A 23,538-nucleotide genomic window follows, 5' to 3' on the forward strand; every position below is an offset into this window, starting at 1 on the left:
ATCTCCGGAGCTCCTGGAGTCTCTCACTCTAGGGCAGGTTTTCCAGCCCCTGACTCCTTCTCCTGGCTCTTCTCTGACCCCTCCCCAGCTGATCAGCACCTCCTGGGAGTGCGGGCCCCAGAACTGGGCACAGGACCCCGGCCGCGGTCGCACCAGGGCCAGTTCCAGGGAGAAAATCCCCTCTCTGCTCGATTCCAGATTGCCCTGTTCATGCACCCTGGGATCGCGCTAGCTCTGCTGGCCACCGCGGCACTGGGAGCTGCTGGTGAGCTTGTGATCCACCGCGATCGCCACGACGACCCTCCCGCGCTGGTCCTACGGCACAAAGGCACAACCCCAGCCCCTCCCCCACCATGGAGGTCTCTTTTCACACGTCCCCGGCACTTACACTGGGCAGTGATGATCATGGCGGGGGACAGGGAATAGAGGATCTGATTCGTGGCCTGGCGGCGGTATCGCCTAGTCTGCGCCGCCGCGATGCTCTTCAACACCATTTCCCACCAGGATCCCCCCAGCTGCCGGCCGCCCCAGTACCAGGCGTAGGAGGTGGGGGTGGGGAGGCTGCTGGTATAACTGAACGTTAGTGTCACCGATTCCCCTTCCTGCGGGCTGGCGCCCGGCGCTGCCGTAACGTGGACACCTGTGGGGGCGTCTGGGGGGCGAGACAGAGACACGGGGTGTGAACGGAGAGAGATGGAGTGGGGGGGACCTGGCCCAGAGCGGGGAAGGGATCCAAGGCAGGGGAGGAGGGGCAGGGCCTGGCCCATGTGGCTCCAGGGGGCGAGAACAGGCAGGGTGGCGTAGGGATAAGGGGCAGGGCTCCCCCAGAAGGGCCTGAGGGTTCAAGGTAGTTGGGGGGAGAGGGTCTGGCTGAGAGCAAGTTGGGATCTGGGGCAGGTTAATTATCCTAACTAAGCAGGCACTGTTGTTAACTGTTTCAATGGCATTTTGGCCCTGGGAGGAGGAATTTACCCAAATATCCCAAATATCCCCCTTCCCAATCTCCAGAGGGGTCCCAAAGGTCTGCCCCCTTCTGGGGTCTTAAATGTTTCTTCTCCTGATGTTACTGCTGCTGTAAGATTTGAGAGTGCTGTTTTAACTCTCTGTACCCAACCTGTTTTTAGTTTCTTTATCTGTTGCTTGCCTGGGCCCGATCCTGCTTTTTTCCAATAAACAGTTTCTTTCCATGGGCACAAGCCTTGTTTCACTACCAATTTAGCAAGGAGGGTGGGCTTTTCAACTAGCCCCCACCCTTCCTGGTCCCATTCCTTAAACATTTTCTTCAAAATTGTGAAATTACCACAATATTACTTACCAAAAAAAAAAAAAAAACATAAACCACACTACACTGCCCAAACTCCTATATCCTTCAGAGTTTGGTTTAACAGAATAAGATCTGCATCTTATGTTTTTAACCCACTCTGGGCCAGAGGGAGAGACGCTAAGCCTCCCTCTGTATTGCTCGGTCTGCTACCACTGAGGGTTCATACACCAATTATACAAATCCTTCCCCGGATTAGATCCTTCCCCGGATCAGAGTGAGAAACACTAAGTTCTCCTCTTTAGCTCAGTCTTGCTACGGCTGAGGGTGTATGTACCTCTATAACACAATTTAAACCTAAACTCCTATATCCTTCAGAGTTTGGTTAATCCTTCCCCGGATCAGAGTGAGAAACACTAAGTTCTCCTCTTTAGCTCAGTCTTGCTACGGCTGAGGGTGTATTTACCTCTATAACACAATTTAAACCTAAACTCCTATATCCTTCAGAGTTTGGTTAATTAACTGAAAGTTTACGCTCTTTTTCCTATAGTGCCAGGCTTGCTAAAGCTGGCGGTGTGCACACCAGTTTTATAATAACTGGATTCTATGCTTGCTCCCCCTTTCGCATTCTCCACCAAAATGTTGTACTTAAAGTACTGCACAGGATCTTTTCAGGGGGAATAAGGCAAAACGCCACATTTATTAGTAATACATGTATTCATTAACACTGTATTATATGCATATAATATATTACACTTACACTCACACACACACACAAACACACTCCGTCTTGTTGTTACCAATTAGTTGCTCCCCTTAACTTGGAGGAGGGGGTGGAGCCGGGCTTCTGCCGATCCGGATCGATGCTCCCATGTTGACAAGACGAGACCCGGGGTCCTCTGCAAGACACCTCACTTTTATAGCAGCTTTCCTCTTATGCAAATCTATACCAGATTCAAACTCTGTGTCTGTGTCCATTGGTCCTTTGTGCTGCTTTCTTTTGAGTGTTGTCCCAATGCTGCAAAGAGGGTGTTTCCAAAAGAAGGTGCTCCCTTCTAACCCCCGAGGCCGTCAGTATGTCTGCTTGTCTTTAATGAGCCCACTTGACACGTTTTATTGTCCTTGGGTCTGGCTCCCAGCCCCTCTCCAACAGTTGAGGCTGTCTGGAGGTGCTGCCTTCCATACCTTGCTCATCCACACCTCATTCATTCAACAGGGCAATTGATTAAGAGTGGCGGGGGGGGGGGGGAGCTCTTGTTTGCGCCACAGCTCATAGAGAGCCGAGAAGAAAGAAATTTTTCTTCTATTAGGGGCTATAATATTATACCAACGGCAATGCAAAGTTTCTAAATGAGGCTTTGATACAAAGTTCCATGAAAACAGAGGTCGCACGTGGGTAGACCCACCACAAGGTTATATGAAGAGGCACAATGTAAAGTCATATGAAAATTATCAGACATTGATCTACATGCCCCGCGCCCTGGCCGCTGCCCCCAGGGCAGCTAGGAGAGCCCCGCGGCGCGCTTTGGCCACCGCTGCCGGGGCCGTTGAGAGACCCCTGCCCTGCTCCTTGGTCGCTCTGGCCCGAGCGGACCCGCGGCGCGCTGCAGCCGCCGCCGCTCGGGTCACTCTGGGACCCCTGCCCCGCGCCCTGGCCGCTGCCCCCCGGGCAGCCCGGAGATCCACGTGGCACGCTCCGGCCGCCGCTGCCAGGGCCGCCGGGGGACCCATGCCCCGGCTGCCTCTCCCCGAGCAGCCTGGGGAGCCCCGTGGCGTGCTCCAGACGCTGCCACCCCTCGGGACGCCGGGCAACCCCAGCCCCGCTCCCCAGCGGCTGCTGCTCGACCGCCATGGGGAGCCGCACCACCTGCCCCAGCCATCGCTGCCTGAGCCCCTGGGGGTCTCCTGCACCGCGCCGCTGCCGCCTATGCAGCCAGGGGACCCCCACCACCTGCCCCGGCTGCCACCGCCCGAGCGGCCGGGGGCTTCCCACCCTGTGCTCCCTGATGCGCCCCAGCAGATGAGACCCCGGCCCCCCGCACCCAGACTACAGCTCCCGGCAGCCCCGCGGCTCCCATCAGGCTTTGCGGCAGCGACTGGAGCGCCCGGCTGTTCGGGTCCCGGCATGGAGCGGGGCGGACCCGCGCTGGAGCTGAAGCTCTGGGCGGCCCAGGAGATGGGGCTTCCCCCCGCGAAGGTGCCCCCCGACAGGGCCTTCCGCCGGTGAGAGCCCCGGGCCCCCCAGCGCGGGATCCCCCCGGCTCCCCCCCCCAGCTCCCCGGGACTTCCCCCGGCTCCTGTTCCCCGGGTTCCCGTTTCCCTCCTTGTCTGCCCCGGGCTCCTGCGTCTCCCTCCCCCAGCCCCCGGCCCCTGCTCCCTCGGGGTCCCCGCTTTGGGGGGCGGCCTCGCTCCTTCCTCCTTGGACCCCCCTTGTCCCCTCTCCTTGGTACCTACCTCCCTCCCTGCCCCAGCCCCCCCCCCCCCCCGCCTATCACCCACCCCGGGACCTCTCTGCGAACCCCCGTGCCCTATGTCCCCCACCCCACCTGGCCCCATTCATTATGTCCCAGCTGTGGGACCAGACCCCCCCCCCTCCGCATTCCCCCCAGAAAAGGGCCTGCCAGCCCCCGGAGATATTACCCCCGAGCCCTGTGAGGTTACCCGGATGAGCCAGGCCTGGTGGGGGGAGGGAAGGAAAAGGGGCGGGGGGGTGGGAATATACAACCCTGAACCGAGGGCCTCCCATGCTCCTTGTAGAGGTTTCCAGTCGAGTCCCCGTGGGCTGACGCTGTCGCTCTGTATCCCCAGGATGTGCTCAGGCCAGTGTGCGGAGATCTGGAGATACGTCACCTGGCACGTGCACCACCAGAGGTGAGAGGAATGGGGCTTGGGGTCTTTCCCCTCAAAGGGTCGCTGGCTCCCACCCGGCCCCACAGCAGGGGACTGGCTGGCTCAGGGAGGCAGGGAATGGGACATGGGGCCTTCTGCTTTTCAGGTCTCCTCCTAGAGCCAGGGGTAGAACCCAGGAGTCCTGGCTCCTGGTCCCCCCTGCTCTAACCACTGGACCCCACTCCCCTCCCAGAGCCATTGCTGTTTCTGCAGTAGATTCATCCCTCTCTCTTTCCTCACAGGAATGTGAAGAAGATCCGAGGGAACTTGCTGTGGTATCCTTTCCTCGTCCCCTCTGCCTTGGGGACTTGTTACTATGGGCAACTTTCTCACCAAGAGTCCCATCCAGCCCAGTGTCCCACCCCGTCCCTGCCCCCTAGATCAAGCCCCTGGGCCCATTCAGTCTGGTGTCCCTGTTCCCCTATAGCAGTGGGGAGCGGGTTTAATTTCCTTGTTGACCCTTGGCTGGCGTCTGTCTCCTGGCCTTGGACCCCCCCCAGCCTGGTGGCTCCGACCTCTCCCTGACGTCTGTCCGTTCAGGCCTCTGTCGCTCTCCACGTTCAGCCTCCTTTACTCAGGCCTTGCCTCAGGTACCAGCATCTGGAGGAGGCAGAGGTGAGGGGGGCCGGTGGAGACTGCTGGTTGAATGGGGTATGGGGCAAGTGTGGATAGGGGCGTGTGGGTGAGGGCTGTCAGTGGGATGGAACGGGACGAGTGTTGTGGGTGGGACTGGGTGATGCTGTGCGGTGTGGTGGGTGGGGGCGGTGGGTAGGGGATGGCAATCTGGATTTGGAGGGGCAGGGAAGGGGATCCGGGTGCTGTGGGGTGGGATAGAGTGGATCAGGGTAGGGGATGGAGTCGTGGGGCAAGTGAGGATCAGGCGGTGCTGCTGGGTGTGATAGGGTGGGAGCAGTGGGTGGGAAGTCAGTTGGGGTGGGATTGTGATGCAGAGGGGTGCTATGGGGTGGGATAGGGTAGGGGACAGAGGGTGCCTTGTTGATGAGCTGTTGGTCTTGGAAATGGGGGTGGGATCAGTGGGGCGGGGGATTGGGGTGCTGTGGGGTGGAAGAGGGGCCCTGCCGTGGGGTGAGCAGGATGCCTGGGTCTATAGCAGTGGGTGGATGGGGGGCACACTCAAGGGCGAGGCTGTCCAGGAGAAGCCCCACCCCCAGTCGTTGACCCCCCTCCTCACAGGGAAAGCCCAGCAGGTCGGAACCGGAGCAGTAGCGGCGCCGGCAGCTGGCCCAGGGCGTGGCCCGCCTGCGTGGGGAGCTGCAGCAGTTGGACCTGCAGATGGAGACGGCCCAGCGCGAGGTCATGGCTGACGGTAAGGGGGGAGCCCCAAGGATCTGTGGGGCCAGCATAGTGTGTGCCCCCAGTGCTCTACCCCAGCCCATCACTGTGGGGGTGGGGGGCACAAAGTCTATCCCAGTCCTCCCATCTGTTCTCCCCCAGCACACAGTGGGACCGTCCCCCTGCAGCCCAGATCCATTTCCCCCACTTCTTCGTGGGGGGCAGGATTGTTCCCCTACCCTGCCCTCCTTGGGGGCACCATCTCCCCACGTGGTCTCTTCCCCAGCCGCAAGGTTCCCGTGGCCCATGGGGCTGCTGCTTTTTTCCCCCATGCTCCCTCCCCAGACAATTGCCTGTGGGATTCACACCCATCACCTCAGGATTCCTGGGTTCTGTCTCCTACTCTGGGAGCAGGGGAGGGGGAGAGGCTGGGAGCTAGGACTCCTGGGTTCTATCCCCAGCTCTGGGAGGGGAGTGGGGCCTAGCGGTTAGCGTCTGGGGTTCGGGGTGGGGTTTCCTTGATGCTCTTTCTCCTCCCACCCCACAGAGGTCTCCCTGGAGGCGGCCCAGGAGCGGATCCGCGACGCCCAGCGCCGCTCCCTGCTGCTCAAGGCCTATGCGGCCCGCACGGCCAAGGAGCCCCAGCAGCTGCAGGCCAGCGTAACACAGCTGGAGGGGCGGCTGGAGCAGCTGCAGGACATCAGCAGGTGTGGAGGGGGTGGTTCCGTCCTTAGCATGGGGTCCCCACGGCTCCTGGTCACATCCCCCAGAATCCTTTGCTCCCGAAGCACTACCCAGTGAACATCTCTGCTGGGTAGTAACTCCCAGAATCCTTTGCTCCTTGGGAGGGGAGTCCCATAGCGTGTGGCATTAGGGATAGGGGACTGCCCATCCTGGGTAGCGTCTCTCTGGATCCTTTGCTTCATGGCAGAGTCCCACTGGGGATGGGGCCTGGGTTGGGGTGAGGGTGGGGGGATGTCCTGAACTGTGCTTCCCCCCTCCCCCACCCCATTTTCACGGCCTCCTCTGGCCTCTGCAGAAAGGCCAAGGTGGAGCTGACGGTGGGAGGGAAGGTGCCTGACCTCGGACTTGCTGGCGTGGAGCCTGAAGTACTGGTGAGTGGGGAGGGGACAGTGGGTAGATTCCCGGGTGGGCGGAGAGGAATTTGGGAATCCTGCTGCCCTGTGCTAGTTGGGGATTGTGATCTGGGGATCCCAGTCCTGGGATCTGGAGGGGATCTGGAGATCCCAAGGCAGGATCTAGTGACACAGGGTACCCGGTGATCTGAGCCCTGTGAATGCCAGCATGGGGCTCTGGTGATCTCACCGTGGGATCTGGTGATGGGGTTTGGTTGGGGAGGAGGAGCGAATCAGACTGAGCCTGGTGCCTGGACCCGGGGGGAGTCCATCGGGCCATTGGCAATCAGGTCTTGGGATCCTGAGGGATCTCACTGAGCCTGGTGCCTGGCTCCCAATAAAGGGGGAGGATCCAGTAGATCCTGGTGATTCCACCAGTGATTCCTGGTGATCTGCAGCTTTCTTGAGGGCCGTCGTCTCCTCCCCACCCCGGGAACACGTCCAAGTGTCTGTCTGTCTCTCCGCAGCGGGACGTGCGGACGGCCTGCCAGCTGCGCTTCCACTTCCTGAAGTCGCTCTTCGAGCACAGCACGTCTGGGGCCCTCCCGTAAGACCCTGCGAGCTCCCCTGCCCTCCCCTTCCCCTCCGCCGCTCTGTTTCTGACCCGCCCCATGTGTGTGTCTCTCAGCAGCAGGACAAGCGAGGAGCTGCTGGAGGCATCCTACCAGCACTGGTTGAGCACGGTGGAGGTAACGGGGGAGGGAGGCGCAATAGGGTAGGGACCCTGGGTACGGCTCGCATGGTGCAGAGATGCAGCCACCTCTGAGCTGGGAACAGCTGCACATAACACTGCACTGGGTCAGCTCACCTGGTGCTAAGGTGCAGCCACAGCTGGGAGCCCCTTAGCACCGGGCATTGGGGCAGCCCTGACTGCTGGGGGGATTCCCCCCCGCCCTGCTCCCTGCAGTACAGCGCCCCCAGTGCCGGGCTGGGGCATCGGGGCCAGCCCTGACTGCCCAGGGAGAGCCCCCTGCCCTGCTCCCTTCAGCACAGCGCCCCCTAGCACCGCACTGGGGTATTGGAGCCAGCCCTGATGGAGGGTACAGCGTCCCTGCTCCGCTGTGGCTCATCCCACCTCTCTGCCCACGCAGGACATCGTGGGTTCCCACCCTCCCAACCACCTCCTGGCAGCCCTGGAGCACCTGGCCCTGGAGAACACCCTGCAGATGCAAGAGCTCACCAGCCGCATTGACATTCCCCGCGACGTAGAGGCGCTCAAGTGGGTACCACTAAGGGGGTGGCAGTGTGGGTGCATGGTGCTGTACGGAGCCGTCGTCCCCCAGTGGTGGTGGCCTGTTTTGGGAGGGGCAGAGTCAGAGCTCAGGAGAGGGGCTGCTGTGGGGCTTTGGCCCCCTGGTGGTGGCAGTTTGTACTGCAGAGGGCAGAGTCAGGGCTCTGGGGGGCTGTCACCCCAGCGGTGCTGCAGTGACCCATGGCACCAGTGTGGGGGCCTGTACCTCTGCCCTCTGGTCTGCAGGTTCCGCTACGAGAGCGCCCGCCTGGAGACCTGGCGGGGCCGCCAGCAGCCCTGCCCTCGGTCCGGGGCCTCATACAGGTGAGTGGGGACATGGGGAGGGGCAGGCAGGGCTGCATCTGGGGGCTGGGCAGCCCCAACGGGTAGGATATAGCGTGGGGGGAGGGGGTGGCACATTTGGGGGCTGGAGGTTCCGGGGGCTGGGATATAGCGGGGGAGGGGACTGTATCTCAGTGCTGGGGGGTCCCAGGGACTGCGGGGGGACCTCAGGGCCATATCTCCGGCTGGGATATAGCGGGGGAGGGGGCAGTGTCCCCTGGCCCCTCCTTACCTGCTCCCTCCCCCTGGCTGCAGGAAGGCTGGAGCAGGTGTGAGGAGCTGTGGGTGCAACGGCTCCCCCTACGGGCCCGGGAGCAGTGCGGCACGGCCCAGCTGGTCTCCCTCCTGCAGGAGATGCACCGGCTGCTGGCGGACGGCTCGGAGCGCGCCATCCTCGCCAGGTAGCTGCCCCAGCCCCTGGGAGACACCCCGCCCCCTGGGCTCACCCCTGCACAGTTGGTGACCACCCACTCCTGGGAGAACGTCCCCTGCTGGGGAGACTTCCCGCTCCAGGGGTCCCCCTGCGCTGTGAGGGCCCCCTGGAGAGCGCTCCCTGCTGGGGAGACTACCCTGTTCCGTGGGGTCCCCCTGTGCTGTTGGGGCCCTGTGGTGAGCACCCCCTGCCGGGGAGACATCCCCACCACCCAGGGTCCGTCCTGCACAGTCGGTGACCACCCACCCCTGGGAGAGTGCCCCCTGCTGGGAAGATTCCCTGCCCATGTGGTCCCCCCACCCCAGACCTACAGAGTGCGCCCCCTGCTGGTCCCCATCCGCCCGCTGAGCCGGCCTATCCCGCCCGGCCCCCAGGGCAGTGCTGGAGCTGGAGCTGCGGGCTGTGCGGCTGGCGGGGCTGCGGGATGGGCTGCACCGGGGCTGCCGGGAGCTGGAGCGGGAGGCGAGTGCCCGCCACGCCGAGCTGCAGGCCTTGCAGAGCAAGCGGCAGCGCATCTTGGACTTCCGCCACCTGGTGGTGAGTACGGGGGGGGGGAATCTGGGGGTTAGAGCAGGGCAGCCTCTGGACATGGGATCTGCCTGGGGGGTAGGGGGACAATAGGGCACACACTAGGATATGGGGGGGGTTGGCCGGGAAGGGGCCCATGGGTGGAGGATTCTTGGAGGGGGATCCACAGGGTACCTGGCTGGCCTAGGGGGAAGGAAGTAGAGGGGGTGCATGCTGGGGGGGAATATAGGGGTGTGGGGATGATGGGGGAAGGGAGGGAGTGGACAAGTTGTGGGAGGATGGGGGTGCCTTCTGGGGGGAAAGGGAGGGATTGCGGAGCTGAATATAGCGGTGCCTTCCTGGCACGGGGGGAGCAGGGACACTGTCTCGAAGCAACCCCAGGACTGAACCCCCCCCCCTCCCCAATCCACCCAGCGCGAAAAGCAGCAGCACGTCTGGGCGCTGATCAAAGGCACCTCCTACATCAAATCCCAGCTCCGCAAGGACCAGGCTGAGGTGAGACACCCCCACCCGCCCGCACTATGGAGGAGGCTGTGGGGCGAGACTGAGGGGCACTGGCAGGGCTGCTGGAGTGGGCCCCAGGATCTGGATGGCAGGGAGCTGCTGGTTGGGCCTGAGGGGGCATGGCAGGGGGCTGTGGGGCTCAGGGCTGGGAGGGCAGGGGGCTGTGGGGCAGGACTGAGGGGCACTGGCAGGGCTGGAGGTGTGGGGCTCAGGGCTGGGAGGGCAGGGGGTTGTGGGGCAGGACTGAGGGGTACCGGCAGGGTTGGGGGATTGGGGCTCAGGGCTGGGAGGGCAGGGGGCTGTGGGGCAGGACTGAGGGGCACTGGCAGGGCTGGAGGTGTGGGGCTCAGGGCTGGGAGGGCAGGGGGCTGTGGGGCAGGACTGAGGGGCACTGGCAGGGCTGGAGGTGTGGGGCTCAGGGCTGGGAGGGCAGGAGGCTGTGGGGCAGGACTGAGGGCTGGGACTGAGGGGCACCAGCATGGTCTCCCCCCACTCTCTCTCAGGTCCAGGCCTTCGTGCAGAGGAAGCTGCTGGGCCCGGAGCAGGACGTGACGCTGGAGTCGCAGCGGCTGCACGGGGGGGTGGAACGCGAGGTCCGGCAGCTGGGGGCCATCGCCCTCCCCTGCCTTCTGCGCTGCAGCCTCCTGGGGTGAGTCCCCCACCCCCGCTCTGTCTGAACTGCCCCGTCCCCCCCATCCCCATATGGGGGGAGCCCCCGGCCTTAGCGGGGAGTACCTTGGATGGAGCGCTGTGCTCCCCATCCCCCGCTACTGGACTTGAGGTATGCAGGATTCCTGGGATCTTGTCCCCCCTCCCCCCGCCTGTGCCCCATTGAAACAGGGCTCGGACCCGCCCTGAGATCTGCAGGTTCGAGGGGGTAGGTGCCCGCAGAGCAGTACTGATACTTTGCTTCTCTGCCTCATGCTGGGGGCGCCGGTCCTCTGCGAGGAGCATCAGTACTTGGGCAGTGGTATTAATGCTGCAGTAGCGGCATTGAGACAAGCAGGAGCGTTGGTGCTGGGGAATACTAATGAAAACCCGGTGTTCTCTGGGAGGAGAGCTAATACCCTGAGAATGGGGCAGGGGCTTTAATACTCTGGTGGGAGCATGAATACTCCCTCCCGGTTAATAATAATCTGAGAGCATCGGTACCCGACATTTGGAGTGGGAGGATTAATACTTTCTGGGCTGATAATGCTCTAGGAGCATTGGTAGCCTATAGCGGTGAGAGGAGCATTGATACTCTCTGAGGTATTAATACTCTGCACTGGTATCTGCTCTCCTGGGGGTACCAATGTTGTACTACCCTGGCAGGCGGCTGTGACGACGGGGCCCCGCAGCCCTTCCCGGGGAGCAGGGGGGGAGGTGGGCTGGGCTGGGGTGCCTGGTGAGGATGGGGGGTGCCGGAGAGTGGGGGGTTCAGGGGCTGATCCTTGGCTGCCCTGACCCAGTTGTCCCCGGCCTCCAGGTCCCAGCAGGTCCCGGCCCACGAGCTCTCCATCCATAGGCTGGGCCGGACGGCGCTCGCCCAGCACTGGGCCTTCCTCACTGTGTGCCAGGCTTCCGGCTTCCCTCTCTACAAGGTGAGACGCACACTTGGTGGAGCAATGGGGCAGGGAGCGGGGAGGTCTCCCCACAGGGCAGGAGTGAGACCCTCTTCTGGGGGGAGATGGGATGGGGGGCCCTGGAGGAGGGGGTGGGGCAGGAGCACCCCCCTAGTTTATTCTGCATTAAACCTCCCTAGAGCCCCATGGGGAGTGATCTTGGGCGGGGGGGGGGGAGAAAGGCCCCGTCTCCCCTCACCCCCGTCTCTGTCTGTCTCTGCCCCAGGCCCCGGAGCACCTCCTGCCCCACATGGCTGAGCTGAAGAAGGAGCTGCTGGCCCTGCGTGCCCAGCTGGGCTACAAGAAGTGGAAGATTGGACAAATGACCAGGGAGGAGTATAAAAATATTGCTCAGGCGTGCAGGAGTGAAATCAGGAAGGCCAAATCACACTTGGAGTTGCAGTTAGCAAGAGATGTTAAGAGTAACAAGAAGGGTTTCTTCAGGTATGTTAGCAACAAGAAGAAAATCAAGGAAAGTGTGGGCCCCTTACTGAATAAGGGAGGCAATCTAGTGACCGAGGATGTGGAAAAAGCTAATGTACTCAATGATTTTTTTGCCTCTGTCTTCACGCACAAGGTCAGCTCCCAGATTGCTGCACTGGGCAGTACAGCATGGGGAGAAGGTGACCAGCCCTCTGTGGAGAAAGAAGTGGTTCGGGACTATTTAGAAAAACTGGACGTGCACAAGTCCATGGGACCGGATGCGCTGCATCCGAGGGTGCTAAAGGAGTTGGCGGGTGAGATTGCAGAGCCATTAGCCATTATTTTTGAAAACTCATGGCGATCGGGGGAGGTCCCAGATGACTGGAAAAAGGCGAATGTAGTGCCCATCTTTAAAAAAGGGAAGAAGGAGGATCCGGGGAACTACAGGCCAGTCAGCCTCACCTCAGTCCCTGGAAAAATCATGGAGCAGGTCCTCAAGGAATCAATTATGAAACATTTAGAGGAGAGGAAAGTGATCAGGAACAGTCAGCATGGATTCACGAAGGGGAAGTCGTGCCTGACTAACCTAATTGCCTTCTATGATGAGATAACTGGCTCTGTGGATGAGGGGAAAGCACTGGATGTGTTATTCCTTGACTTTAGCAAAGCTTTTGATATGGTCTCCCACAGTATTCTTGCCGCCAAGTTAAAGAAGTATGGGCTGGATGAATGGACTGTAAGGTGGATAGAAAGCTGGCTAGATCGTCGGGCTCAACGGGTAGTGATCAATGGCTCCATGTCTAGATGGCAGCCAGTTTCAAGCGGAGTGCCCCAAGGGTCGGTCCTGGGGCTGGTTTTGTTTAATATCTTTATTAATGATCTGGAGGATGGTGTGGACTGCACTCTCAGCAAGTTTGCAGATGACACTAAACTAGGAGGCGTGGTAGATACACTAGAGGGTAGGGATTGGATACAGAGGGACCTAGACAAATTAGAGGATTGGGCCGAAGAAAACCTGATGAGGTTCAACAAGGACAAGTGCAGAGTCCTGCACTTAGGACGGAAGAATCCCATGCACTGCTACAGACTAGGGACCGAACTGCTAGGTAGCAGTTCTGCAGAAAAGGACCTAGGGGTCACAGTGGACGAGAAGCTGGATATGAGTCAACAGTGTGCTCTTGTTGCCAAGAAGGCTAACGGCATTTTGGGCTGTATAAGTAGGGGCATTGCCAGCAGATCGAGGAACGTGATCGTTCTCCTTTATTCGACATTGGTGAGGCCTCATCTGGAATACTGTGTCCAGTTTTGAGCCCCACACTACAAGAAGGGTGTGGAAAAATTGGAAAGAGTCCAGCGGAGGGCAACAAAAATGATTAGGGGTCTGGAGCACATGACTTATGAGGAGAGGCTGAGGGAACTGGGATTGTTCAGTCTCCAGAAGAGAAGAATGAGGGGGGATTTGATAGCAGCCTTCAACTACCTGAAGGGGGGTTCCAAAGAGGATGGAGCTCGGCTGTTCTCAGTGGTGGCAGACGACAGAACAAGGAGCAATGGTCTCAAGTTGCAGTGGGGGAGGTCCAGGTTGGATATCAGGAAAAACTATTTCACTAGGAGGGTGGTGAAACACTGGAATGCGTTACCTAGGGAGGTGTGTTGTACTTAAAGTACTGCACAGGATCTTTTTATGGGGAATAAGACAAAACGCCACATTTATTAGTAATACATGTATTCATTAACACTGTATTATATGCATATAATATATTACACTTACACTCACACACACACACACAAACACACTCCGTCTTGTTGTTACCAATTAGTTGCTCCCCTTAACTTCACTGGCCAGGTGAGTTAGATGGGGGAGGGGGTGGAGCCGGGCTTCTGCCGATCCGGATCGATGCTCCCATGTTGACAAGACCAGACCCGGGGTCCTCTGCAAGACACCTCACTTTTATAGCAGCTTTCCTCTTATGCAAATCTATACCAGATTCAAACTCTGTGTCTGTGTCCATTGGTCCTTTGTGCTGCTTTCTTTTGAGTGTTGTCCCAATGCTGCAAAGAGGGTGTTTCCAAAAGAAGGTGCTTGCTTCTAACCCCCGAGGCCCTCCCTATGTCTGCTTGTCTTTAATGAGCCCACTTGACACGTTTTATTGTCCTTGGGTCTGGCTCCCAGCCCCTCTCCAACAGTTGAGGCTGTCTGGAGGTGCTGCCTTCCATGCCTTGCTCATCCACACCTCATTCATTCAACAGGGCAATTGATTAAGAGTGGGGGGGGGGGGGGAGCTCTTGTTCTACTGCTAGCAAAAAGAAATTTTTCTTCTATCTTATTCTATCCTTAGGGGCTATAATATTATACCAAGGGCAATGCAAAGTTTCTAAATGAGGCTTTGATACAAAATCCCATGAAAACAGAGGTCACACGTGGGTAGACCCACCACAAGGTTATATGAAGAGGCACAATGTAAAGTGATATGAAAATTATCAGAGATTTATCTACATTGTCCCCCTTTTGACCTCTCAAGAACAATTCTTGAGTGGTCACCATATAAATCTTTTGTATTTGTTGCAAACAAACCAAACACTTATAACCAGGTGAATATAACTAAAACCATTACAATTGACTAAACACCAGATATAACATAAACACAAATGCAAACAATTATAATTATAATAATTGGAAATACAACAAAACCATTACCATTACAATAATTGGGTACATTGACAAACAAAATGAGGCCCAAGTTTGATGCTGCAATAGCCATCAAACAATAAAAGTCACTGAGGTCAGGACCTTTTAAGCACACACAACAAATAAGATTTTGTAGGAGTACCACAGTTGTTATGCAAGGTTAAGCTGATTTGGACTTAAACTAACATTCAGTTGCTAAAATGTTGTAGAATTCCCTGTTTTTAACAGTTGTTCTCAGAGGTTTCTGGGGACCTGAAAGATGGGGCCATACAATTATGGGCCAAGGTCTTACAGGTTATGGGGGCCCAAGATCTACCCTTCAGGGCTTGGGGAAGTAGAACCAGAGTGCATAGAGGAAAGTGTGGAATTAATAATAATACAAGCAAATGTAACTAACAATACAAATGTATTAATAACAAAAATTAACAACAAAATGACTATTAGAGAACCTAACAAAAAATAAACCTGATGCACTGGGGACCAAAGTTTTTTTTTGGACACAAGGGGTGATTGATAAATTGGATGGACATGGGGGAAGTAGAGAGAGGAAAAGACATTTGCCCTGTCTAGTGTAGTATCCCCTCTTTTTCTAGACCCAATGCTAGCACAGGACACCACTAGAGACAGACACAGAACATGCAACACAGAACACTGAACACAGACTTTGTCATGACACTATAACCATGGTATTTTATAACTCTTCAGCTGGTACCAGCTCTCCTGATGTTCTGGTTCAGAGCCTGAAAGATAGAAGCTTGGAAACAAATTAGCACAGTGCTTCCACCATGGCAGAACCTGCTTAGTCTCTGCCACAGTGTGTTTGGTACTTGGGGCTGCACAAATGCTAATTAAATGGTGCATTTTTTGTGAGTGTAAATCCTCCCTTTCTCTCAGTAAAAGGGCGTTAACACTCCATCTAGAAAAAATAAAATTCTGTTTTAAAATTTCCAGCCATTTTGCCATGGCCTGGAGATCTGAGGCAGAAGCAGGGACTGTTGTTAACTGTTTTAATGGCATTTTGGCCCTGGGAGGAGGAATTTACCCAAATATCCCAAATATCCCCCTTCCCAATCTCCAGAGGGGTCCCAAAGGTCTGCCCCCTTCTGGGGTCTCAAATGTTTCTTCTCCTGATGTTACTGCTGCTGTAAGATTTGAGAGTGCTGTTTTAACTCTTTGTACCCAACCTGTTTTTCAGTTTTTTTATCTGTTGCTTGCCTGGGCCCGATCCTGCTTTTTCCAATAAACAGTTCCTTTCCATGGGCACAAGCCTTGTTCCACTTCCAATTTAGCAAGGAGGGTGGGCTTTCCAACTAGCCCCCACCCTTCCTGGTCCCATTCCTTAAACATTTTCTTCAAAATTGTGAAATTACCACAATATTACTTACAAAAAACAAAACAAAAAAAACAAACAAACATAAACCACACTACACTGCCCAAACTCCTATATCCTTCAGAGTTTGGTTTAACAGAACAAGATCTGTATTTTATGTTTTTAACCCACTCTGGGCCAGAGGGAGAGATGCTAAGCCTCCCTCTGTATTACTCAGTCTGCTACCACTGAGGGTTCATACACCAATTATACAAATCCTTCCCCGGATTAGATCCTTCCCCGGATCAGAGTGAGAAACACTAAGTTCTCCTCTTTAGCTCAGTCTTGCTACGGCTGAGGGTGTATGTACCTCTACAACACAATTTAAACCTATATCCTTCAGAGTTTGGTTAATCCTTCCCCGGATCAGAGTGAGAAACACTAAGTTGTCCTCTTTAGCTCAGTCATGAACACAATTTAAACCTAAACTCCTATATCCTTCAGAGTTTGGTTAATTAACTGAAAGTTTACGCTCTTTTTCCTCTAGTGCCAGGCTTGCTAAAGCTGGCGGTGTGCACACCAGTTTTATAATAACTGTGGATTGTATGCTTGCTCCCCCTTTCGCATTCTCCACCAAAATGTTGTACTTAAAGTACTGCACAGGATCTTTTTAGGGGGAATAAGACAAAACGCCACATTTATTAGCAATACATGTATTCATTAACACTGTATTATATGCATATAATATATTACACTTACACTCACACACACACACAAACACACTCCGTCTTGTTGTTACCAATTAGTTGCTCCCCTTAACTTCACTGGCCAGGTGAGTTAGATGGGGGAGGGGGTGGAGCCGGGCTTCTGCCGATCCGGATCGATGCTCCCATGTTGACAAGACGAGACCCGGGGTCCTCTGCAAGACACCTCACTTTTATAGCAGCTTTCCTCTTATGCAAATCTATACCAGATTCAAACTCTGTGTCTGTGTCCATTGGTCCTTTGTGCTGCTTTCTTTTGAGTATTGTCCCAATGCTGCAAAGAGGGTGTTTCCAAAAGAAGGTGCTTGCTTCTAACCCCTGAGGCCATCAGTATGTCTGCTTGTCTTTAATGAGCCCACTTGACACGTTTTATTGTCCTTGGGTCTGGCTCCCTTGGAAGGTGCTGCCTTCCATGCCTTGGCTCATTCACACCTCATTCATTCAACAGGGCAATTGATTAAGGGGGGGGGGGGAGCTCTTGTTCTACTGCTAGCAAAAAGAAATTTTTCTTCTATCTTATTCTATCCTTAGGGGCTATAATATTCTACCAAGGGCAATGCAAAGTTTCTAAATGAGGCTTTGATACAAAGTCCCATGAAAACAGAGGTCACACGTAGGTAGACCCACCACAAGGTTATATGAAGAGGCACAATGTAAAGTGAAGAACAGGAGGACTTGTGGCACCTTAGAGACTAACAAATTTATTAGAGCATAAGCTTTCGTGGACTACAGCCCACTTCTTCAGATGCATCCGAAGAAGTGGGCTGTAGTCCACGAAAGCTTATGCTCTAATAAATTTGTTAGTCTCTAAGGTGCCACAAGTCCTCCTGTTCTTCTTTTTGCGGATACAGACTAACACGGCTGCTACTCTGAAACAATGTAAAGTGATATGAAAATTATCAGAGATTTATCTACAGGTGGTGGAGTCTCCTTCCTTGGAGGTTTTTAAGGCCCGGCTTGACAAAGCCCTGGCTGGGATGATTTAGCTGGGAATTGGTCCTGCTTTGAGCAGGGGGTTGGACTAGATACCTCTTGAGGTCCCTTCCAACTCTGATATTCTATGATTCTAAGAGCCAGGTGTTGGCCAGCCTGCAGCAGCGCCAGGGCTCCCCGGGGACCGACGCACAAGGTGAGATCCCCTCCATGGCTCCAGACGGACAGGGGGACGCCCCCCCCCCCCCGCCTGAGGACCTTTCCCAGGGTCTGCAAGGGGCACGAGCCGGCCTGAGGGGCGGCAGGACCATGGCATCCACCCAGCAGCTCAGCACACCCCTCCCCCCACCCCCCAAAGCCATAACTCCTCCAGGCCTCACTGACATCTCTTCCCCCAGCCCTGGTGCAGGCCCCGCGGGACCACGACCGGGAGCAGGCCGGAGCCCTGGGGCCGCGGATCCAGCTAGTGATGGAGCAGTGCAGGCAACGCATCGAGCGTTATTATTCTCTAATAAAATTTAAATCTTGATTTTATCAGTTTAATCCTCATTTATTCTATACGATTAAGCCGCTACCTTGATCTATATAGCACTATATCTGCTACACTAAGCACAAGCAGTGGGAATGCATCCTACTGCTCCTAAAACTCAGCCCAAACTGCTGGCCTCTACTCCAGCATGCCACCGGGCCCCCGCCACTGCCAACTCTACCGAGAGTGGTCCTCAGGGCGCTTCCCGAGAAAGACCCCAGGGGTCTCCAAGCCACAGCAAGTCACCAGCTGCAGAGGAAAGAGGGAGTGGGGGAAAGACCCCCCAGATGCTACCACAGGAAGCTCCCGCATCCCGAGACCAGCCTGCAGGGACATCAGGGAGAGGAGGAACATCCACCCCGCTCCTCAGCCACAGCGAGGTCACCCCGCCGTGGTCCTGCCACCGGTAGACTCTCCGGCCAACCAGCAGCTGCAACCACCTGGAGCCTGCCCGGCCGTACTTCTGCCGCCAGGGAAGCCCCTCGCAGATGGCCAGCTGCAGGGTGCCCACCACACCATGCGGCTATCACGGACCGGCCGCCGGAGAACCCCGCTGCCCAGCTGCTGCTCCTCCCGCCAGGGGACTGCTTCCTTGGATCCCAGCCGTCTGGGAAACCCTCCGGCGCCCAGCTGCTGCTCCGGAGGCCAGGTAAGTGCCCCAGAGAGCCCCAGGACTTACCCGCACGTGGAGACTCTCCCACAGCCCCCCCACCGCCCATGCCGCCGGGGGACCCCTGCCCTGCGTCCCAGCTGCTGCCCCGTGTGCGGACTGGGGACCCCTGTGGCGTGTCCAAGCCGCCGCCGCCACCGCTGCCTGGGACGTCGAGCGACGTCAGCTCCGCTACCCTAGCAGCCCGGGGAGCCCAGCGGCGTGTTCCAGCCCCCGCCGCCCGGGACGCCATGGGACCCTTGCCCCGCGTGTGGACCGCCGCTCCCTGGGCAGACCAGGGAGCCACGTGGTGCGCCCTGGCTGGCGCTGCCGGGGCCACCAGGGGACCCCTGCCCCACTCCCTGCCCGCCGCCGCCCCTGCCCGGGCTGGCGTGGGACTCCTGCCCCGCTCCCCGGCTGCCGCTACCCGAGCAGTCCGGGGAGCCATGCAGCGTGCTCAGGGAGCCCTGCGGTGTGCTGCCGCCGCTGCCGCCCAGGACTCCAGGTGACCCCTGCCCCGCGCCCTGGCCGCTGCCCCCCGGGCAGCTAGGAGAGCCCCGTGGCGCGCTTTGGCCACCGCTGCCGGGGCCGTTGAGAGACCCCTGCCCTGTTCCTTGGTCGCTCTGACCCGAACGGACCCACGGCGCGCCGCAGCCGCCGCCGCTCGGGTCACTCTGGGACCCCTGCCCCGCTGCCCGGCTGCCACTGGCCGAGCAGTCCGGGGAGCCCTGCGGCGTGCCCCGGCCGCCGCCTGGGACGCCGGGGGACCCCTGCCCGGAGATCCACGTGGCACGCTCCGGCCGCCGCTGCCGGGGCCGCCAGGGGACCCATGCCCCGGCTGCCTCTCCCCGAGCAGCCTGGGGAGCCCCGTGGCGTGCTCCAGCCGCTGCCGCCCCTCGGGACGCCGGGCAACCCCAGCCCCGCTCCCCAGCCGCTGCTGCTCGACCGCCATGGGGAGCCGCACCACCTGCCCCAGCCATCGCTGTCTGAGCCCCTGGGGGTCTCCTGCACTGCGCCGCTGCCGCCTATGCAGCCAGGGGACCCCCACCACCTGCCCCGGCCGCCACCGCCCGAGCGGCCGGGGGCTTCCCACCCTGTGCTCCAGCCACCAATGCACGCAACGTCCGTGGAGCTCCCTGATGCGCCCCAGCAGATGAGACCCCGGCCCGCCGCCTACCAGCTGCCACAGTGCCCGAGAGAATCGCCCACCCGCCACTCGACGCTCCAGCTGCCGAACGATCCCTACGCAGTCCATCAGCCGCTTCAGCCGCCGGGAGACCCCCCAACCACTCCACTACTGCCCCAGCAGCTAGGGACCCCCCCCACGCTCCTGTTGCCCCAGCCAACAAGAGACCCCCACACCACCCAGCAGCAGCTGCACCCATCGACCACTCCCCCCCATGCCCCTCAGTCACCTCGGGAACTCTGTGCTTGCACACTAAGAAATGGGCAGTAGCCCACGAAAGCTTATGCTCTAATAAATTTGTTAGTCTCTAAGGTGCCACAAGGACTCCTGTTCTTTTTGCGGATACAGACTAACACGGCTGCTGCTCTGAAACCTACCTGCCTGCGTGCAAGCCATCGTTCTTGGGGAGTCCTTTGCTGGCAACATTTGCAGTGCTGACTCACAGTCCTCAAGATCAAGCCCTTAGAAGAGAGAACTGTGACTGCAAATCAGAGGTCATCTAGTCCAACCCCCTGCATCCTTCCTGGGACTCTCAGTCCTCTTCTAAGGGCTTGATCTTGTTTTACTGAAGTCAGTGGGAATTTTACCACTTGTTTTGCTTGGATCTGGACTGGTTCCATACTGGAGCTCCTGGAACAGTCCTCTCTCCTCCATGTGACCTCATCCTGCTCCCTGCGTAACAACAGGAATATTTTCACAAGGGGAAAGGAATGGAACAATTCCCTTCTATGGGGGGGTAACACAGCTGAGAGACACTGACCCAAAGCCCCCACTTCCATAACGTGTAAGAACCAATCTTTTCAAAGTTTTATGAAAGAGTAGAATAGAAATGAAAAAAGCAGATGCTTAAATAGGTAAACCCCCATCAGAAAAAACAACAACATACAAAACAGTCAAACGGTCTGAGCACCGATAGAAGCCAAAAGATTTTTTTCTATTTTTTGAACAACCATGTTCTCCCCGGAGGGAGGCGCACCACACCCGGAAGTACTGCAATACCAGGCTGATGCACGGAGTGGAAGGAGCAAGCTCCTGTTCCATCTCCCTGTTCCAAAAATCCATTTAATATAAAGTTCTCACATCGAGAACATATCAGCTATTAAACTGATAAGAACAGATTTAAATTTTATTAGAGAATATTTAAAAGAAATAAACGATACAGAAAATTTAAAGCGTAAGTTATTGGTCATTGGGGGTAACATGCAGAGTATGGGGGTATGTTGGTGTTTTGGGGCTGGGCAGCACACATAGTATATACACACTGCAATGTCCCCAATGAGGGGTGGGTAACCGGTGGGCGGGATCAGGACACAGTCGATAAACGGTGAGGGTCTATCACCCATACGGGAGGTAGAGATAGTCATGGGTATAAGTAAGCGGGCTGGGTAATGGGGATGGGGTGACCCTCACGTGGCGGAATTCAGCTAGGTTTGGTGGGTTTAGAGCTCAGGGGATAGGATCCAGCAGGGGGTGTGTGTGGGTGCACGAGGTCTCCCCGGCTCACTCTTGGTATTGGCGGTGGCCGGTGATGTGCTCGATGTAAATGTCCCGGGACCAACGGATAGCGTCCGAGACCATTAGGCGTGTCATGAGCCGCGCGTAATGACGGCCCACCCCACAGGTCCTCAGCACGCGTTCGTTACACGGGTCCCAGGCACCCAGGGCCCCAACGAGCAGAGCGTCGACGTGAACCTCGTAACCCTTAGTCCGCAGGGTGTCAGCCAGGGGGGCGTATTTTTCGAGCTTGCGGGCTCGGGCTTCGCGGAAGGCCGGGGTCCTGTTCTCGAACGGAATCGCTACGTCGACCAGGATGATCTTTTTCCCCACCTCGTCCGTGACGACGATGTCCGGGCGCAGCGGGCTGTCGGTGCCGGGGACGGCGCGGTTGACGGTGATCTCTCCCAGACGCGGGTTGATGGCCTTCACTAGACGGTCCTGGACGGCGTTGTGGCGTAGCTGCCAGGCTCTGGCGTGGGGCTTGCAGCAGCATAGGACGTGGGGCAGGGTTTCGTTGACGTACCCGCACTTCCTGCAGCGTTTGTCCCGGTTCCCGTGGCGGATGGCACCGTTGAGCGGGACGCAATTCAGCCGGGCGCGGTGGATGAACCGCCAGTCGGCGAACCGGGTGAAGCTGCCTGTGGGGAGGAAGTGGTTGCTGGAGTCCCATTTGCTGGTTACTTCGAAGACTTTACCCTGGTCCGGCTTTTTCTTCAGGGCGTCCACGTAGAGCGCGTGGACGGCGGCCTTCAGCGATCTCTCCAGCACGCCTCTGGCTCCGGGGGTGACGATGATGTTGTCCTCCGTTCCGATCCGCGGTATCAGGACTCCCAGCTCCTGCCGTTCCTCGTTCCATTCCCAGCGGCAGCCCAGGCGCTTTCCCAGCCGGCGCGTGGCAATGCGGGCGCGGGTCCACAGCGAGGCGAAGTCTCCCCTGTCCCGGGCGAAGTCGCCATCCAGGGAGCCGCTCATGAAGGTGGCCACATCTTGGTCGGAGGGAGGTCTGCCGATTCGTTTCTCGGTGGCGGCGTGGAGGGCGGCCATTGCAACGTTCTTCACTTTGGCGTCCGGGCACGTCAGGAGGCGGAAGGCGTGCGTGAGGACCGCAACGTCACAGAGGTCTCCCATACGGGGGACGCCGGCACCACCGTGCCTGTGCTTGATGTATACGAGTTCGTTGCTGGCTCTCCGGGGCAGGGACATCCAGTTTTTGACCAGCTTCCGGATGGCGTTGTCCGCCTTGTTGAGGGGCACCTTTGCCACGGCGGATCCCCTCAGGACGAAGGCGATGCGGGGGATCAGGAAGGTGTTGAGGGCGTTGATCTTCTGCCACGGCGCCAGCAAGGATGTGTCGATTTTGGCGACGTCCTGCAGGATCCCCCCGATGGTGTCTTCTGGGGTCTGCTGGACGCGGAAGCCTGTCGGTGTGCCGAGGTGTTGGTATGCCTGCCCCTCCGCCAGAGGAACGACGGACTCGCCCTGGATGAGGAACTCCGTCATCAGTACCGAGTCCCTCTTGCTCCCGTCAACGTGGAGGGACGCACACTTCTTGGCGTTGAAGCGGAGTCCCGTCCAGTCCGCGGCTCTCCCGATGGTGTCGAGCATGCCCTGGAGCCTCTCGGGGTCGTCCGCGATCAGGACCAGGTCATCCGCGTAGGCCAGGACGCTCACCCTCTCGCCGTGCAGGTCGAAGCCGTCGCCGCCGTCGGAGATCGCCCGCAGGAGCGGCTCCATGGCGAGGTTAAAGACGATGGGGCTGAGGGGGCAACCCTGCTTCACGCCGCTGTGGATCGGTATCTCTGCGGTCTCCCCTTCTACCGATCGGATGGTGGTGCTGCAGCCCTCATACAGCTCCCGGATCAGGTGGAGAAAGGTCTCTGGCATCCCAAACTCCTGTAGGGTGTCGAAGATGTGATGGTGGGGGATGGACCCGAAGGCGTTGGCCAGGTCGAGCCACGCTATCGAGCACTGCCTCCGCGTTCTCCTGGTCGTCTGGATGACGGTCTGGAGAAGGAAGTTGTGCTCGTAGCACCCCTCCGACGGCATGAAGCCCTTCTGGGCAGGGCTGATGGCTCCCCCGGTCGTCGCCCACTCCGTGATCCTGGCTGCCAGGCAGCTGGCGTACAGTTTGTACATGGTGGAGCAGAGGGAGATGGGTCTCCAGTTGCTGGGGTCATCCCGCTCGCCCTTCTTGGGAATCAAGACGGTCATGGCCTTCTTCCAGGAGGTGGGGGAGCGGCCGAAGCGCTTGCACAAGTTAAAGATGGTGGAGAGCAGGAGGCAGCCGGGGTCCCGCTTCTTGAGGAGGCTGTAGGGGATGCTGTCTTTTCCGGGTGCA

At 58.0% G+C, this 23,538-nt stretch overlaps 2 protein-coding genes, 1 long non-coding RNA gene and 1 other non-coding gene across 5 annotated transcripts in view; 1 reads left to right on the forward strand and 3 right to left on the reverse strand.

The window, feature by feature from the left end:
* The window catches only part of LOC101936443 (B-cell receptor CD22-like), a 51,199-nt gene extending 48,321 nt beyond the window's left edge, over positions 1 to 2,878 (reverse strand). Inside the window, exon 1 of one of the 2 annotated variants that reach the window (XM_065574521.1) lies at positions 389 to 2,864. In XM_065574521.1, the coding sequence (XP_065430593.1) occupies positions 389 to 767 (379 nt within the window). In that variant the 5' untranslated portion in view covers positions 768 to 2,864. Of the gene's footprint in view, positions 1 to 388 lie in introns of both variants that reach the window. The other variant, XM_065574520.1, reaches the window with a different exon arrangement.
* Positions 2,879 to 3,353: 475 nt separating this feature from the next.
* On the forward strand, positions 3,354 to 12,968 carry HAUS5 (HAUS augmin like complex subunit 5). Its single transcript, XM_065574511.1, is given in 18 exon segments — positions 3,354 to 3,484; positions 4,070 to 4,132; positions 4,393 to 4,425; positions 4,741 to 4,765; positions 5,345 to 5,477; positions 5,991 to 6,150; positions 6,483 to 6,558; positions 7,047 to 7,126; positions 7,208 to 7,268; positions 7,671 to 7,798; positions 8,057 to 8,079; positions 8,082 to 8,134; positions 8,408 to 8,553; positions 8,960 to 9,122; positions 9,528 to 9,608; positions 10,121 to 10,266; positions 11,086 to 11,200; positions 11,448 to 12,968. Coding segments are annotated over 18 exon segments (3,090 nt in total). The 5' UTR covers positions 3,354 to 3,386; the 3' UTR covers positions 12,954 to 12,968.
* A 355-nt stretch (positions 12,969 to 13,323) lies between these two features.
* LOC135976855 (uncharacterized) lies at positions 13,324 to 17,060 on the reverse strand. Its single transcript, XR_010594144.1, has 2 exons — positions 16,126 to 17,060; positions 13,324 to 16,032 (listed from the first exon to the last, which is right to left on the reverse strand). It is a non-coding gene; the product is annotated as an uncharacterized LOC135976855 (long non-coding RNA).
* Positions 17,061 to 20,668: 3,608 nt separating this feature from the next.
* LOC135976927 (U2 spliceosomal RNA) lies at positions 20,669 to 20,854 on the reverse strand. Its single transcript, XR_010594187.1, has one exon. It is a non-coding gene; the product is annotated as a U2 spliceosomal RNA (small nuclear RNA).
* Positions 20,855 to 23,538: the final 2,684 nt, after the last annotated feature.

Source organism: Chrysemys picta, chromosome 20 (genome assembly GCF_011386835.1).
Source record: "Chrysemys picta bellii isolate R12L10 chromosome 20, ASM1138683v2, whole genome shotgun sequence".
In the NCBI taxonomy this organism is placed as follows: Eukaryota; Metazoa; Chordata; order Testudines; family Emydidae; genus Chrysemys; species Chrysemys picta.